General features: G+C 47.2%; 1 protein-coding gene across 2 annotated transcripts in view; it reads right to left on the bottom strand.

Annotated features, from left to right (window-relative positions):
* LOC8043092 (abasic site processing protein HMCES) overlaps nucleotides 1–15,925 on the bottom strand; it is a 96,097-nt gene that overhangs the window by 73,079 nt on the left and 7,093 nt on the right. For both annotated transcript variants that reach the window (XM_040222284.2, XM_029979882.4), the window contains exons 2-3: nucleotides 14,476–14,613; nucleotides 4,415–4,654 (exon numbers count right to left, since the gene is read on the bottom strand). In XM_040222284.2, the coding sequence (XP_040078218.1) occupies nucleotides 4,415–4,654; nucleotides 14,476–14,613 (378 nt within the window). The remainder of the gene's footprint in view (nucleotides 1–4,414; nucleotides 4,655–14,475; nucleotides 14,614–15,925) is intronic.

Below are 15,925 nucleotides of genomic sequence, written 5' to 3'. Positions count from 1 at the left end.
CAGGTCCATTGTTGTCGCTGTCCCACAAAACATCAGCGAGTTGAAAAACTGGGAACCTTTATCCCCCCCGAGATACAACTCATAACTATTGAAGCACTTAACGATGCAGAAGGTCATGCTGTCAACCCAGCACAACCGCACCGCTACGAATTCAATGCCTACCAATGTATACAGTGTGGTTTCGTTTCGCTGGGCACTGCCTACCTTCGGTAACGGCCGCACGGAGTGTATATAACGAATGCCAATACTAACTAAAGAAAATAAAGTCCCAGCCAATCTCTTATGTGTTTCTCTGACTACAACAAATTCCTGTTTAAGGAGGGACATGGGCCTAAATTTTAAATTTTTTTGGAAACATTCATTTTTTAATTTTGAGGTTTTCAGTTTTAGAAACTAATTATACACCCTTACACCAAATTTGATAACCATATGCCAAATAGTTACGTTGATATAAAATATTTTCAACACATTGTGAGGCAGTAACAAAGTAAAGGAGTTCAATGTTTGAATGCATTTTTCTCAGTTCCACTTTTTGCTGCAAATTTCATATGAAGGAATCTTTTGTTCGAAGGTGAAAGTATTCTGATACCACAATCAAGATGTTTCTGAACTGAAATTTACTCAGGAATCGGGCTATCTACTTTATTTTGTTTTAGGTTGAAGTCCTCAGTGATAAAAAACCAAGTTTTCAAAAATTGACAGAGGACAGATATGCATCTCATAGTTTGAGGTAATAACTCTTCCTGAAATATTTACATTTAAGTTATTAAAACTAGATAGCCCAAGGTCCCATATCCCCCACTTTATATTCAAGCAGTCAAAATGATGCTTAATAGCTTGATTTGCATATCATAGATTTCTTAATGAAAAGCGACACATCATGTTATGAAGGTATGTAAATTTGTCCTAGAGAGCTGAAAGTTAGCACGGTACACCTACATCTGAAGCTAAATCTCCCCTGCAAATTTCATTCCAATCACTTGAGTAGTTAAAAAGTTTGAGCTCTAGCCAGTGTCCCCCCTTAACAAATCAATTTCATCGCCCCATGAAGTAAAAATGTCCGGTATTATGAATTTTCTGGGTAAAAAGTAATTGATTTTCTATAAATTGTCATTCTCAAGTGACGCGCATGAAGAGAAATACTGCCGTGTCGCACTTTCTCGGCTTTGGGTATCAAAAATTTGTTAGTGTACAACTTTGTGCCTAGATGGCGCCATGTGACTATGTTGCCACGCCGTCTAGACACACAGTATCCCTACTAACAAGTTAGTCGGACCAAAAACCAAGAACTCGCAGCATGGCAGTAGCGGAAGCAGCGCGGCTATGGTGCCTGGAGCGCGTCTCCGACCGGCGTGTTTACCGCATCCAAAAATGTGTTCCCTCCATGTCCGACTGACGACGTCATAAAAGCGTCACGCTGTCGCTGGCCACGATGCTGGCGGCATCACAGCAGTGGAGGTAGATGTGGCAGACGCCCGTCCTGCTGTGGGTTGCCTTCCAGCTTAACAGACAATGGAAACTTCAGCAGGCAGGAGTTGGGATGCCGTGACAAAAGCGACACACCCGTTTGCTCGTGCTTTTTGCTGTAACTTTCACGACCAGCCGCCAGGATAGCGACATCCGACAGCATGACACTCCGGTTTCTGCGACATCATTCGTTGCCACTTCAGGACCACTATCGATGCATGGGAGGACTAGGAAGCTGAACACACCATTTTGAGATGCGTCTCAGGAATCGTAACGAGTCAAAGGTGGCGCCGCCGCCCCCACAGCGTGTCACCGTGCCCGCTAGTGTGTACTTTTGTTTCGTTTGTGCCATTGATTATGCACCACTTTACTTCAAGATAAGTGTTTTTTCAACGTTCCGTCCGGCCAATGCCTGCACTCGTTTTCTTGTTTTGTGTGTACGTCAGCGGCAAACGAGAGTATACAAAAAAAAAAGTACTTTCATCGGCAGTCGCAACTTTTTTTATGCTGTCTCAGTATTTGTTAGACCGATGCGACGATCTTCGTCAGGATCCAAGATTCCCAATATTGCTCCATCGGACACCCAAATTGTTCTGCCTTGGAGCGATATTATGCAATAGACCCTTTGCGAAAATCCCAAAAGCCCGCATGCGCCGCGCAACGAATAATGGGAGTCCTCGGTACACCCCTCCCAACATCTCTCCTCCCACTATCACGCGGCATATGCGAGCAGGCGCAGGTTACCACGGCAACAATGTTTGAGGAGCCGAGTCGGACGAGCGACGAGCCAACGGCTGCCCCTTTCTCATCCCTCTCCTTTGTACCGGCTCTGTCGTCTGCTGCACCAACGCTTTGTCGAGCCTGGTCGAAACCTGCCACGGTTGCAATGCATAATAAGTGGATTCGGTGACACTTCAATACATGAAGGTAAGTTACGACGAATAACGTACAGTCGAGTCCACTTATAACGATACAGTTTATAACAATATATCGGTTATAACGATGAACAACGATGGCACCGTCCACTTTTATATGCTTTCAATGGTAAAATAAACCGCTTATTACGATGCTCCAGGGCTGCGATATCGGATATAGCGATTGATTCCGGTTACAGCGTGCGCCAAAAATGCCAGCCGCCGGCTCTCCGCGGCATGCTGCGCTCCGCGCCACGCATCCCTTCCACCCCTCAGAAAACGAGTCGACTGCGCCGCTTACTAGGAAGGAAGCGAGAGGAGGAGCAGCTTTCCTTCCGAACTCCCCTCACGGAGCCGCCGCTTTGGCCTCGTCCGCGTGCCCGGTCGCGCCACCTCGCTCGCTCGCTCGCCTGTTGTGTGCTCGCTGCATTGACTATCTTTCTCCGACGGGGCGTCATGGCCGATCCGCCTGCAGCGCATTCTACGCAAGATCGGGTCTGGACGACTTCCTTCATGCAGACGATGTTGTGGAAACGTCCGAGTGCCTCAGTGATGAGGCGATCGTCGCGCGTGTACGTGCTGCGGACAGCGGTGAGACCGACGACGCGGTTGAGGAGCCTACCCAGGTACTGTCATCGCAGGAGGAACAGTGGATGATACAATCCCTCCGGAACTTTGTTTTCGCGAAGGACCTCCCGCTAAGCTACGTGGAGCGCCTAGATGCCCTAGAAAAAGATGTGCGTCAGCTTCGCGTGAAGCAATCAAAGCTGACAGACTATGGCTTTTCTGCAAACAAGTAGTTGCACTTGCACTACCTTACTTGCCTGCAAATAAAATGTTTTGATCTCTCTCTTGTCTTTTTTTTCTCAACCCGTTTATAACAATTATCGGTTATAACGATGGCATTTTCTTGGCACTTGGATATTGTTATAAGTGGACTAGACTGTATTCAAATAAGTTCACCGGTCACGATGCCTTTACGCTGCCAACGACGTACGACTCGGCGGATGGGCGGGATGGCAGATGGCTGCTAACGGCAGCTGCTGGGATGCGCACGCAGTCGCGGAGGCGCAACGAGAAAGCGCATGATCTGTACCGAGAACTCCCAAAATTCTGCTGTCGTGGCACTGTACGTTTTGCAACAGGTCTATTGAGGAAATGATCTGTGACTCTACCAGTGACGCCAAAATCTAAACGAAATCAGTAGAGCCGCACAGAAAGAAACGCAACCCCCTTCCTGTGCTGGAAAGATCTGAAAAAGAGCTGTCAGCTCAGTTTTGTGCTTCTCCCCATCCTTGCTGTCGCTTGCCGAGTGCATGGTCAATTCTGCCGTACAGCCATGTGCGGCTGTATGCTGCCGCGCCCACTCTTACACCATGTAGTGACTATACATGCAATTGAGAACAGCGCAGCCACTTCAAGAGCCTCCTACGAATGACCTGTGGCAGCGCAAAGCCATCGCCCGATGCAAGAGCACAAATTCGGTTTCGTGTGATCGATTTTTCACACTTAACTACTCCAAAGAAGTTATCTGTACAACGAAAAATTTCACCAGTCGCCACGACTTCATTATAAAGTCCTTTGAAATTATACAGAAACCGAAACTAGTCTAATCTAACCACCAGATGTCATAACTTGTCCAGACACACATCGGAGGCTTTGCAATGGGGCCTGCAAATCGTCACTCGTGGGTGAACTATTTTGACGGGCATGGTACGGAGAGTTAAGGAGGCCACTGAAGGGCACATTTTGATGGTTTTACGAATACGTAAGACCAACAGTTTCACGAGACATCACATGACACTGCAGTATCACAGTACATCACAGAAGACCTAGAAATGCTACACATTTAGAGCATCTTTTATGATGACGTAACGGTGACACTAAAAATCTTTGAGGCTACATCCGCAGACATAAAAACCCTAAAAGCTGGCCCTATAAATGCTAAGCATTTAATATCCTGATGATGTCTCGTATGACCTAGAAATGAAAAAACCCGATAAGACACGTTGCAAGGACGGCGGAACACAGACCCCTCTGCGGGCACTACGCAGCGCCGCCCGGCGGCGATGGCTCCCTTGAAACTGCGGCGCTCCATACACTCCTCCACCCGGCAGTTGACCGTGTTGAAGAGGAAGTTGCGGGGGTCGCTGGTGTGCCACGAGGGGACCAGGCCCCAGCGCATGGAGGTCATGATGACACCTTCGTCCACCCCCTTCTCCTTCTTGACCCTCTTATCACCGGGGGCCAGGCAGCTGTTGAGCAGAACCGGGCTGCACAAACCACAGAAGGAACACAAAGACGGAGTTTAGCAGAGCATTGCAATCGTCTGTGCCAGGCTGTATCTCATCATCTGAGAAGATCCAGAGCCACGTGGGTGAGCCGTACTAGTATTTATCTTTGCAGACAGACAACCTTAGCACTGGTAATATGTGGGTAGACCTGTAGCTAGCTGCTGCATTTGTCTCCACTGCACTCATTGAACAAGTTTGAATGCGAAACCCGAAGGTAGGACGCTGGTGTTCCACGAGCGCAGTGGAGAGAAAGACAGCAAGCTTTAGGTCTATCCACTAATCATTCCAACTAGAGCTCGGCGTTCTGATGTCCCCTCTCCTTTCCTCCCCTCCCTGAGCTTCTCGGAGCATACTTTTCTCCCCATCAGGGCATCAGGGCACTTGTCTCCTCCTCTCATTAGAGAGTTTCAGTAGATCGTTCCGATACCCCCGATAGCCCCGATAACGATACTATGCAAGCGCAAGGGGGGCGGTGGCGGAGTGTCAGGTATCGTTATCGGAGTCATGGGAACGATCTACTAAAACTCTCTACTTTCTTTTCACTTCTCTACGTCCTTCTCACATGCTAAGCGTCTAAGTGGCTTATAACCCCCAAACCTTAAAGGGACACTGACACCCCCCAAAATTTGTTTTTTATGTTTGGCCAGGCGATTCATTATTGTGTCAGAAGACTACCCAATCAATATTTTGCCACAGTGTCACATATATTTTTAATAAAGTAAAAAAACACAGCTGCTCGAAACCGAAACTGAATTGGGGAGGAAGAAGAAATATAGAGGAGGAGAAAATTACCAGAAGTCACATGGCTGTGCAGTTTTTTTTTTTTTTAATTAACGTATTTGCAACATTTTAGAAGCCAGAAAAAATGGGTGCCTTATTTTCACTCTATTTTTAGTATTGAGTGTGTGCCTTCGATGATCCACGACTCTGACTGACTTTGGTGGTTGTGTCTAAATGATAGAAAATGGCTCGTGACCGCGGAAAAGAGTGTGAGCGCGACTCAAAACGGCCAGCTCTCGATCGGTGGTTTTCGGGCGAAAAGAAAACAAATTTTAAGCCGTAAATTGTGTTTTGGGTAGTTGGGCTCTCATATGTCATGTACAAATAAAAACCTTGGCGAGCATAAATACCCTGTCAGTGTCCCTTTAACAGCTGGGATTAGTCACACAAGCGATAGCTATTGCTTGGCTTGGCCAATGACACTGCTCCATCTTTTTTTCTTTTTTTTGTGGATTGCTCTTTCGGCTATTCTGTGACAAGCTCACAAGTTTCTTCTCGGGAAGGACCACGCTCCAATCATCCCTAGGCTGACAGCACGGTGGAAGTGACAGGCTTGTTGGACCAGTCCTACATTTATCCTTAGCCATGTGATTACGCTCCCGCCTACAGACCTTTGCGAAATTCGCCTTTTGCACGCTGCCATCTTTGTCTGCTGGGCTGTGGAACGCCTTCTAAGCATGCGCTGTTCCTCTGCTCTGCGGTATATCAGACGCATGTGTCCACAGCTCAGTGACTCAGCATTTTAGAGCACAGCTCTTAGGCGCCCGTTTTTTGGGCTCAGCGGTGTTGGCGTAACCATGCGCGTTGCATTATGGGACGTCACAGTCTCCCCGCTAAATTTTGCGGGAAACTTAACCCACTAAATTCAGCGGGAAAATTCGCCCGCTAAATTTGGTGGTGAAATTTTTGCAAAATTTCCCACTAAATTAAGCGGTAAAATTTTTGCTAAATGGGAGGTGAGGAGGAGATAAGGAGGGGAGGGTACGGAGGGGTATACCCTCCCCTCTGTACCCTCCCCTTCTCCTACTCAAGAGCTGTGCTTTAATTTTGCATTACAGAGAATTGTAAACATCTCATTCTTTCATTCGGGTGATAAGGGATGCAAAGGTCTACGTGAATCAACAAGGTTGAGGGCTTAGAGCGATAAACTGGTATCCCATTCACCAGGCAAAAGTGACCCCCCTTGGCTGCTGCCATGTTGTACAATTTTGAGCACTAGACACGTGACTGTACCAAATCCTGAGGCACTTAAGCAATACTAAGTTGAGATTTGTATTGCGATTGCTGTAAAAAACATAATATACTATTTTTTCAATACTGTTAGCCCAAGAGATCAGCGTCTAGCTTTGATAAAAACCCAAAATACAGCACCACAGCTGACGGCATCTAGCGGAGGCATTGCAAAGCTGCCCGAGTTGTTATCGTAAAAGCATATTTTGAACTTAAAACAAATAAAACATTACTTATCTCGTCGGAACTATTATTAAAGATCAATAAGCCATCATTTGTGCGCGGTACTTTGCTAAAATGTAGACGTAAAACTACAAGGTCACGTGTTTAGAGGCCAAAAATGTGCAACATGGCGGCGGCCAATTGGGGGTCACTTTCAGCTGCCAGTTTATCGCTCTAAGGCCCTCTACCTCATTGATGTGAATGCACAGAGAGCGATGTCAGGTGATAAAAGGGAAGATGCTGATTGGTCCAGCGAGCATGTAACTCCCCCGCAATGTCAGCTCCAGGCTAGACAGTCTTTTCTTTTTTTATCGGGCCAGCAGCGTTGAGTTGCTGATTGTGTACTCTTATTATTTTTATTATGTACCAAGCGAAGTTTTAGTGGCACGGGGTATGTTCAAGAGTGCAGATGTGTCACCAACGATGACGACAACTAATGTCTTTGTAAGACATTTTTTCGCTTATTGAGCGGTGTGTCTGAGATCAGACACACCGCTCAATGGTGAGGTGATGGACAAGGAGAATGCATGGCGGTGCGTCTGAGATCAGACGCGCGAGGCTTACTACGCAAATAAAAGTTTTAAGTTTTGGTTCGTTACCTGGTCGTCTCCCTCGGCAACACACAAACGACACTACAAGTCTGGCGACGAGAATGGGATGCCGGGGAAGACCGCAAGAAGATCCAGCTCGACAGAACGTCTATAGAAGACGCCAAAAGAGACCCGAGAGCAAGATCACGCCGGTCGAGAGCTGAACAAAGAAGCTGCCCTAAAACCATGGACCTTCGCGTCCCGAGCATTCCTCCGTTCGATCCGCATGCTGATCCAACTTCTGTGTCTCAGCGCTGAATGCAATGGCATGCAAGATTCGAGAATTATCTCATCACCTCCCACGTCACGAACTACGAAAGAAAGCGTGCACTGTCGCTGCACCTCGCGGGAGAAGCCGTTCACGACATTTTCATCACGCTCCCGAACACGGGCACTCTTTACGAGACCGCGGTTGAGAAACTGAAAGCTCACTTCGTGCCAAAGAAGAACGCAGTTTTCGAGAGATATCTGTTTCGGCAAGCGAAGCAAGAGCCGGCAGAGACTATCAACCAGTTTCATGTGCATCTGCGGCAACTAGCCCTAACGTGCGAGTTCGCCGACGTGGACGGAGAAGTCCTGTCACAGATTACAGAAGGCACTGCGTCGACGAAACTGAGAAGAAACGCGCTCCGTGAACCGGACATGAAACTGGAGCAGCTATTGCTCGAAGGGCGCAGCTTCGAAAACGCCGAGAGACAAGCCGCCGACATAGAGAGAAAAGTGTTGGTGCCGGTGAACAGGATACACCAAAGAAGAAACCGTGGCCCCGGAAAACTCTGAAAAAAGAAGTCCCCCAGACGAAGACATGCACGTGTTGCGGGAGAGGTTGGCCACACGACGGAGGCAAGGAGAAGTGTCCAGCATGGGGGTCAACTTGCCACAACTGGAACAAGAAAAACCACTTTGCCAAGATGTGCAGATCGCGCAAACAAGAGCAAGTCAGAACGGTTCAAGAACTGGAACCAACTCGGAGCGAAGACATTTCCGAAGAACTGTACTACGTGCAGCAGAAACAGTCCAAGATCCCCAGCGTGACTGTAGAAACGGAAGGAGTCAAGATCGAAGTCTATGTGGACTCAGGAGCTGGAGTTGACGTAATGGGAGAAACAACTTGGAGGGACAAGCTTAAAGCACCTTTGGAAAAGACCGACATCCGCCTAGTGCCCTACGGAATGAAGCAACCTCTTCCAGTGGTTGGGGTGTTCAAAGCCAAGATGAAAGCTCGAAAGACCACCACCCACACGAGTGTCCACGTCATCAAGGGACATCATGCATCCCTTCTGAGTTACCAGACAGCAACAAGTTTGGGTCTCATTCAAGTGCTCAATAGCATTGAAGAAAAGTCCCAAGTTGATCTTGTCAAGGAGTTCCCCAGCCTCTCCGCTGGATTGGGAAAACTACAGAATTTCCAGGTCAAGCTCCAGATAAAGGAAGATGACAAACCAGTCGCTCGCCCACACAGAAGAATTCCGTTCAAGATGCGAAAAGGAGTTGAAGACGAGCTAAAGAGACTAGAAGAACTGGACATTATTGAGCCAGTCGTAGTACCAAAGCAGAACAACCCCCAAGCGGTGAGGATGTGCGTGGACATGAGAGAGCCCAACGTTGCAATAGAACGAGAGAGGCATATCATGCCTACGGTCGAAGATGTCATTGGTATCCTGAATGGAGCCAAGTACTTCACAAAACTTGACCTGAATGAGGGCTACCATCAGTTGGAGCTCAATGAATCATCAAGGCAGATAACCACGTTCTCAACACACAAAGGACTCAGAAGATACAAGAGACTTCCCTTCGAAGTAAACTCTGCTGCAGAAATCTTTCAAGACGTCATGCGACAAGTTCTTCCTGATGAAGAGGGCATAATCAACATCAGTGATGACATTTTGGTGTTGGGGCGAACAGTAGAAGAACACGACAACAGACTTCGCCTGATTCTAAAGGCCCTCCAGGATGCGGGACTGACCCTCAATGGCAAGAAGTGTGTGATCGGTGCAAGCACTCTAAAGTTCTTTGGACATGCGTTTTCAGCATCGGGCATCACTGTGGACCCAGCCAAGGTAGAAGCAGTCATTCGGATGGCCCCGCTGAGCAATCCATTTGAGGTCCGAAGCCTATTGGGTATGGTAAACTACAGCAGCAGGTTCATTCCAAGACTAGCGCAAATGGCCGAACCTCTTCGAGCACTGACTCATGCCAAGAACGTCTTCAAATGGACCAAAGAGCACCAAGAGGCTCTAGACAAGATCAAGATGGAAATGGCTGCCAGCCATTCGCTCGACTACTATGACGACACCAAAGAGACACATCTCATCACAGATGCCGGTCCAACTGGACTGGGTGCCATGCTTACTCAAGAATCAAGAAAGGGTAAGCTCAGCATTTTGGCCTACTACAGCCGAGCACTCACGCCGACAGAACAACGATATCCCCAGATCGACAAAGAGATGTTGGCAATAGTATCAGCAGTGGAACATTTCAGGGTGTACCTAGCGGGAGGAGTCTTCACAATCAAGACAGACCACAAGCCCCTAGCCTCCATCCTCCAGAATCCAAGTGCGAAACTGTCAGCCAGGTTGGAACGACTGAATCTGAGACTGCAGCAGTACAGCTACAAGGTGAAACACACCCCTGGAAAGGACAACCCCACGAACTACTTGTCAAGACACGTCCGAGACTCTGACTTGGAGTCCAAAGAAAGCAGAGCCACTCGAGAATATGTTTGCTACGTGTGCACCACGGCTGTGCCAAAAGCGATGACAATGGAAGAGGTGGAGAAGGCCTATGATGAAGACCCACTAATGCAGAAACTGAAGAACGCCATCCTAGAAGAGGATAAAAAGGCGTCAGACAAGATGTGGGGAGAAGAGATGCTAAGGCCTTTCGTTCACATCTGTCAAGAGCTCACTGTCACTGACAACGATGTCATCCTGAGAGGCACGAGACTAATACTCCCAGAGGCTCTACATCTGAAAGCGATAGAAATCGCTCACAGAGGACACCAAGATGTCGTGAAGACTAAGCAGCTCATTCGAGAGAAAAACTGGTTCCCTGGGTGGGATAAGAAAGTAGAATCTGTGGTGAAGAACTGCCGAGCCTGTCAGAGCACAGTGTCGAAAGAGAAGCCACCACCACCCAAAATGACGGATCTTCCTGCTGGTCCTTGGCAGGCGTTGGCAGCAGACTTTGCAGGTCCCTTTCAAGGAGGAAAGTATCTCCTGGTCGTAGTGGATGAATACTCACGGTTTCCTCTGGTGACGACGCTGCCATCTCTGAACACTGAAGGAGTAATGTCAAAAATGCAAGAAATGTTTTCCGTCCACGGCCTGCCGCTGAGCATCAAGACTGACAATGGACTGCCGTTCTTCAGTCAAGACTTTGCCAATTTCATGGCCGAAAACGGAATAAAACACCATAGGGTGACACCACTGTGGCCACAGGCTAACGGGGAAGCGGAAAGGTTCATCAAAAACATCAAGAAGACTGTCAAGGCAGCGACAGTTGAGGGGAAAAAGTGGGAACCTGAACTGCAAAAGTACCTGTTGAACTACAGGGCGACGCCACAGGGGACGACAGGTCTCTCTCCAGCAGAACTACTCTACGGGCGGAAAATGAAAACGAAACTCCCTGAAGTCACCGCCACAACGAATGATGGCCAAGTGAGAGAAAGAGATCAGCTCAAGAAGGAACAGATGAAGCTGTATGCCGACCGGAAACGCCACGCTGTGCCTCATAACCTTCAAAATGGAGATCTCGTGCTACTAAAACGGCCCGTGACTCTAACACTTGAGTCCCAATATGACTCAGACCCTTATACGATTACTCGTGTGCAAGGGACAGCTATAACTGCACAAAGAGGTGGCAAGAGAACGATTCGAAACTCGTCATTCTTCAAAAAGATCGAGAAGACTTCTGAAGTTGCAACTGACGATGACTTTGACAATCCAATTAGAGACCATATGCCCACAGATCAAGATGATCGACACGCTGACACGAACGCTCCTGGCGACTCCATTGGTCCGCTTGAAGCAACCCCTCAAGCTCCAGAGAGACGACTGCCGGTCCGATCAACAAGGAACACGAGACCACCCCAGTTAAAGGATTACGCAGTGGGCTTTCGCTGAGAAGGTTTTTTTTTTTAAAAGGCAAGAGAGGAAATGTGGTGTCCAAGAACCAGATGGCGCCACATCCCCGCTGTCCGGCATGCGTTAGAAGAGCCCCAAAGGCGAGGGGGTGACAGACGGGGAGAATGCATGGCGGCGCGTCGGAGATCGGACGCACGAGGCTTACGACGTAAAATAAAGTTTTAAGTTTTGGTTCGTTACCTGGTCGTCTCCCTCGGCAACACACAAACGACACTACAAGCGGTTCTGAGAGGACACCTCTGTGTCTCTGAGAGGCACAGCAGAGCTTTCATGGTAATGGCACTTAGTGAATCATCTTCAATTTCAGCATTTGCTTCTTTTAAAAAAGGGTCGAACGTAAGAGTTTCAGTAGATGCCTCAGGTACCTCCAATAGTGATATGATGCATGTGCTACAGCTTCGGCAGAGTATTGGGTATCGTTATCGGAGTCATCGGGACAATCCACTAAAACTCTATCGTCATGCCAACCTCAGCCAGAAACGATTAAGCTGATGCTGTGCCACATTCTGCTACTTTAACATGTGTATTATTTTGGGTTACCGTCACACATTCTTTTCTTCAATAAGAACACAGAATAAAGGCTCAGAGACCTCAATATTTGTTGTACTGTGAACAACTTTACTTGTGCGGCCACAGAATTTCATGGATTTCGCTAAATATGAATTTCGAGAATATTAAGTAGACACATCATTTTACGTTTGGAAGTGGTTCGGTATGTACTCTCTATGACGAAGCGATGTATTCGCGTGATCAATTTTAACACAGAATGTGTTTATGGGCTGGATTTCACAGAAAAGTGTAATGCATGAGCATGATGAAAAAGTGTTACTCGCACGTCAAGGCAACCTGAAGAATGCATAGCCTATAGCAGGCAGAGTATAAGCATTTAAAGCATATAGAAGGCATAATTAGTCATAACTCATAGATGACCATAACTAGGAACAAACAATCGAAACTAGAGGGATTCGCCAAGGTGCTCAGCGGGAATCGAACCAGGACCATGAAATCTCCAGTCTGACATCTTTACTTGGTGTCGCAAGTAGGAGAGGAACGATAGCACAAGTAACTGAACTAGGATGACTTGATGCCAACGGTCGCCTGTAGTAGCATGCGTCTTTCCGTGTAGATTGATAATTCGCGCAGCATACTCAGTCTGTAGGCGACCATCGGAGGCAACTTATAATTAGCATTCTTAATCAGCCGTCGACCGGTGGTGCCGGGTCATACTTAGTATGCAGGCTACAGGCACTGGTGGGTTATACTTAGTCCAGCACTAATAGGCTATGTACAACAACAAAACATACATTCACCCTCCCAAGTGGCACATTCCCTGTGTGCATGTGCAGTTCGCGTGCACATCTTGCTTTTCAAGGATTGCACTGTTTAGACTGGAAACCTGATAAGTCGCCTTGTCTTTGTAATTATCATTCATTCCTGTCTGCGTACTGAGTGGCGTGACGTGAAGTAATGAAAAGGCATCTTCGGAGCGGCTCAGAACAGCTGCAACGCAAGTGTTTGAAACGCTCTCAACATACAAATGGTGGCTGAGAGTATAGCCAGCCTCAGTGCCCTCGTCTAGTTTTGGAATGCCACTAATAGATGACACAAAATTTGTAGAAAAGTCTTGCAGCCGACTGCGCGAAACCATTGCACATCAGAAAAATGGTAACACGTGACTTCAGGGGGGAGATGAGGGTTCTTAAAAACTTTTCCTAATTTATTAACGTATCTCGCAGACAAAAAAGCACACTGTGTGGGTTTCAGCGTGCAGACATTGCCTTTCTTGCTTTAGCTCACTTCTCTTAACCAACTTTATTTCGCGGCAGATTTTTCACGTACCGGGGTCCCTCTCAAAAGAAGGCCTTCCGAGAGAAACCTAGGCAATCAATTCTTCGACACAGCAGTCTTTGAGCTAGAGGGATTTTTGTAGTAGCGTATTAAACAAGAACAGGAATGTTGATGAACATGCAGCGGTCCTTACGTTTCAGTTTAGAAAGCGAAATATCTGCAGCGACGTGGCGATGGCAACACCCGACGTCGTGCGACCACGGTGACTGGCAGGCAGGGACCAAATATAGTTTTCCCATGGCCGTTGGTTTGAGGAGCGAGTGCTTGAATTCACAAAGTAACTCCCGCCGCACAAAAACGTGGTTTTGTTTCGCAGCTTGACGGCATGGCTAGTCGTACCCAGAAGGCTATCGTCGGAGCGTCTGCACACGCCTGCGCCTATCGTTGAACTTTGTTTTTTTTTAAAGACGCGAGACAATGAGAGCGCAAAACGAGAGACGGCGGGAAAAACCACGCAAGGGGGGGGGGGGGGGGGTACCGGATGAACGATTGATGCAAGGTACTTCGTGTCGGGCGGCCGCTTGCGCCACCTAGCTCACGAGTGCTTAATTACGGTACTCAGTATAGTTTCAGTTTTGAAAGGCAACCAAAATCGGTCTTTGGCACAGCCTTGGCACAGATTACCCATATTTTGGCAAAATGTAGCAGGATGTAGCAGGGTTAGCCCCTTGGCGCAGTTTGGCGCAATTGGCGCAGCAATCACATCACTGAAATAGCTAGAGAAGGAATTTAGCAATCATGTTTTCTGGGGGAGGTACTCTGAACTGTAGATATTTCAAAATTGTGATTTTTACCAAATTTAAAATTACCTAATTAACTGCTGTTGAAGCTCCTATCAATGAAGCAATAAAAAGAATTTCCCAATGCAAGTGGCACAATTTCCAAGGGTGGGCTATTTTCCTGCACTTACTCTAAAGAAAAAATTAAAGGGAAAGCTGGTCTTTCGAATACAAGCTACTTCCCGGGATATCAGCAGGGCACTCACTGGTACGTCCGTGGAGAAATGTTGTAGGAGGGCTTATATTTGCCCTGGCTGTTGAGGTCGACCCACTTCGGACACCGGTACTGGCCGGTGGCGTCTTGGTACTGGCAGGCATGTTGCAGGCAGCCCTTGTTCAGGGCACTGGGGTTGGCATGCAAACAGAAAGAAAGCAATTCAACCCATTTGTGCAAAGGGGGGGAAGGCAACTTACTCCTTGCTGGTACCTTCTTGTCAGATTTATTAGAAAACCTGCATGGTTTTGCACAATTAATTAGGTCTGAATGAACCACACTCAACTTTCTTGATTTGGCCGTGAAAACTATTTGAATGGTGACATGTTTCAGAATGCCTACTGTGCTAGTCCTGACAAGAGCTGCGATGACGTGAAAAGCCAAACTCTAACAATGCCCGAGGCGCAGCATGTGCCTTGTGCATTGCCAACCCCAGCACATCAGTATGATGGAAGTTGAAGGGGTGAAAGCTCTTGGTTTTCGTCCAATTTTTTCTACAACTGCTAGTGGGTAGAGAAAAAACGAATGCACATTTCATAGGTTATGAATGCCAAGGATTTATTCGAAGGGGTATTTACACTCGACGTCAACTTTTCTGAGAAACAATGCCAAGGCTAGAATAAATTTTCGCATTGCTCGGCTGCTGTCAAAGCTACTTGCACGAGTCCATGGCTTCCCCTTTGCACGAGTGTGCGTGAGGACTAGACACAAGATGTGATAGTGCAGCGGCCCTTTGAAAACTACACTGGCCTTGACAACACTGCAGAAAAAAAAAATTTCATGCCCCCTCAACAGCAGTTGTAACAGAATGATTCATGATGTTCAGAGCTCAAGTGTATGACTGAAGCTGCTAAGGCATAGTGGTCTCAAGACTTATCCGGCAATATACTTCAGTGGGTTTTTGGTAGAAAAAGCCCCAAGAATGCAATGAAAATCCTTAGGAGCCACAAAAACGTTTTAATAAGTGCCCTTCTTTAAAACATCACCTACAGCAGTTTGGCTTTTGAATGAGCATGAAGTAAATATGATAAACCGCTATAACCATAGAAGTTTTGAAAAATATTTTGGATGATACGAACGCTGGAGATGCCCTGCTTTGCATTTTAGTTATGTCTGTAAGGTTCCTATGTAAATGAGACTTGTGCATCCAACCTCTACCACAGGAGGTATGTTGTAGAGAAGTACCAGCATCATGTCACATGCGGTTCATTTATACACGTTTGCAAATCCTGTCTCAGGCACCACCATCTTCCTCAGTGGGGTGCGCTTGAGCTCGGCCATAGTCCAATTACGACGCCTTTGCAAGGCTTTGTAATGAGATCATGACGCGTCCAAGCACACCCCAACCGAGCAAGATGGCAGCACCCTGAAACCGGACTTGCAAACAAATATGCATTGTAAAAAAACGCTGAAACATTTTTTTTTTTTTTTTTTAAGTAGTA

The sequence above is a fragment of the Ixodes scapularis genome, unplaced genomic scaffold, assembly GCF_016920785.2.
Source record: "Ixodes scapularis isolate PalLabHiFi unplaced genomic scaffold, ASM1692078v2 PGA_scaffold3__209_contigs__length_174095766, whole genome shotgun sequence".
Lineage (NCBI taxonomy): Eukaryota > Metazoa > Arthropoda > Arachnida > Ixodida > Ixodidae > Ixodes > Ixodes scapularis.
The sequence above is the reverse complement of the archived record's forward strand: the minus strand, read 5'-3'. Positions and strand labels throughout refer to the sequence as shown.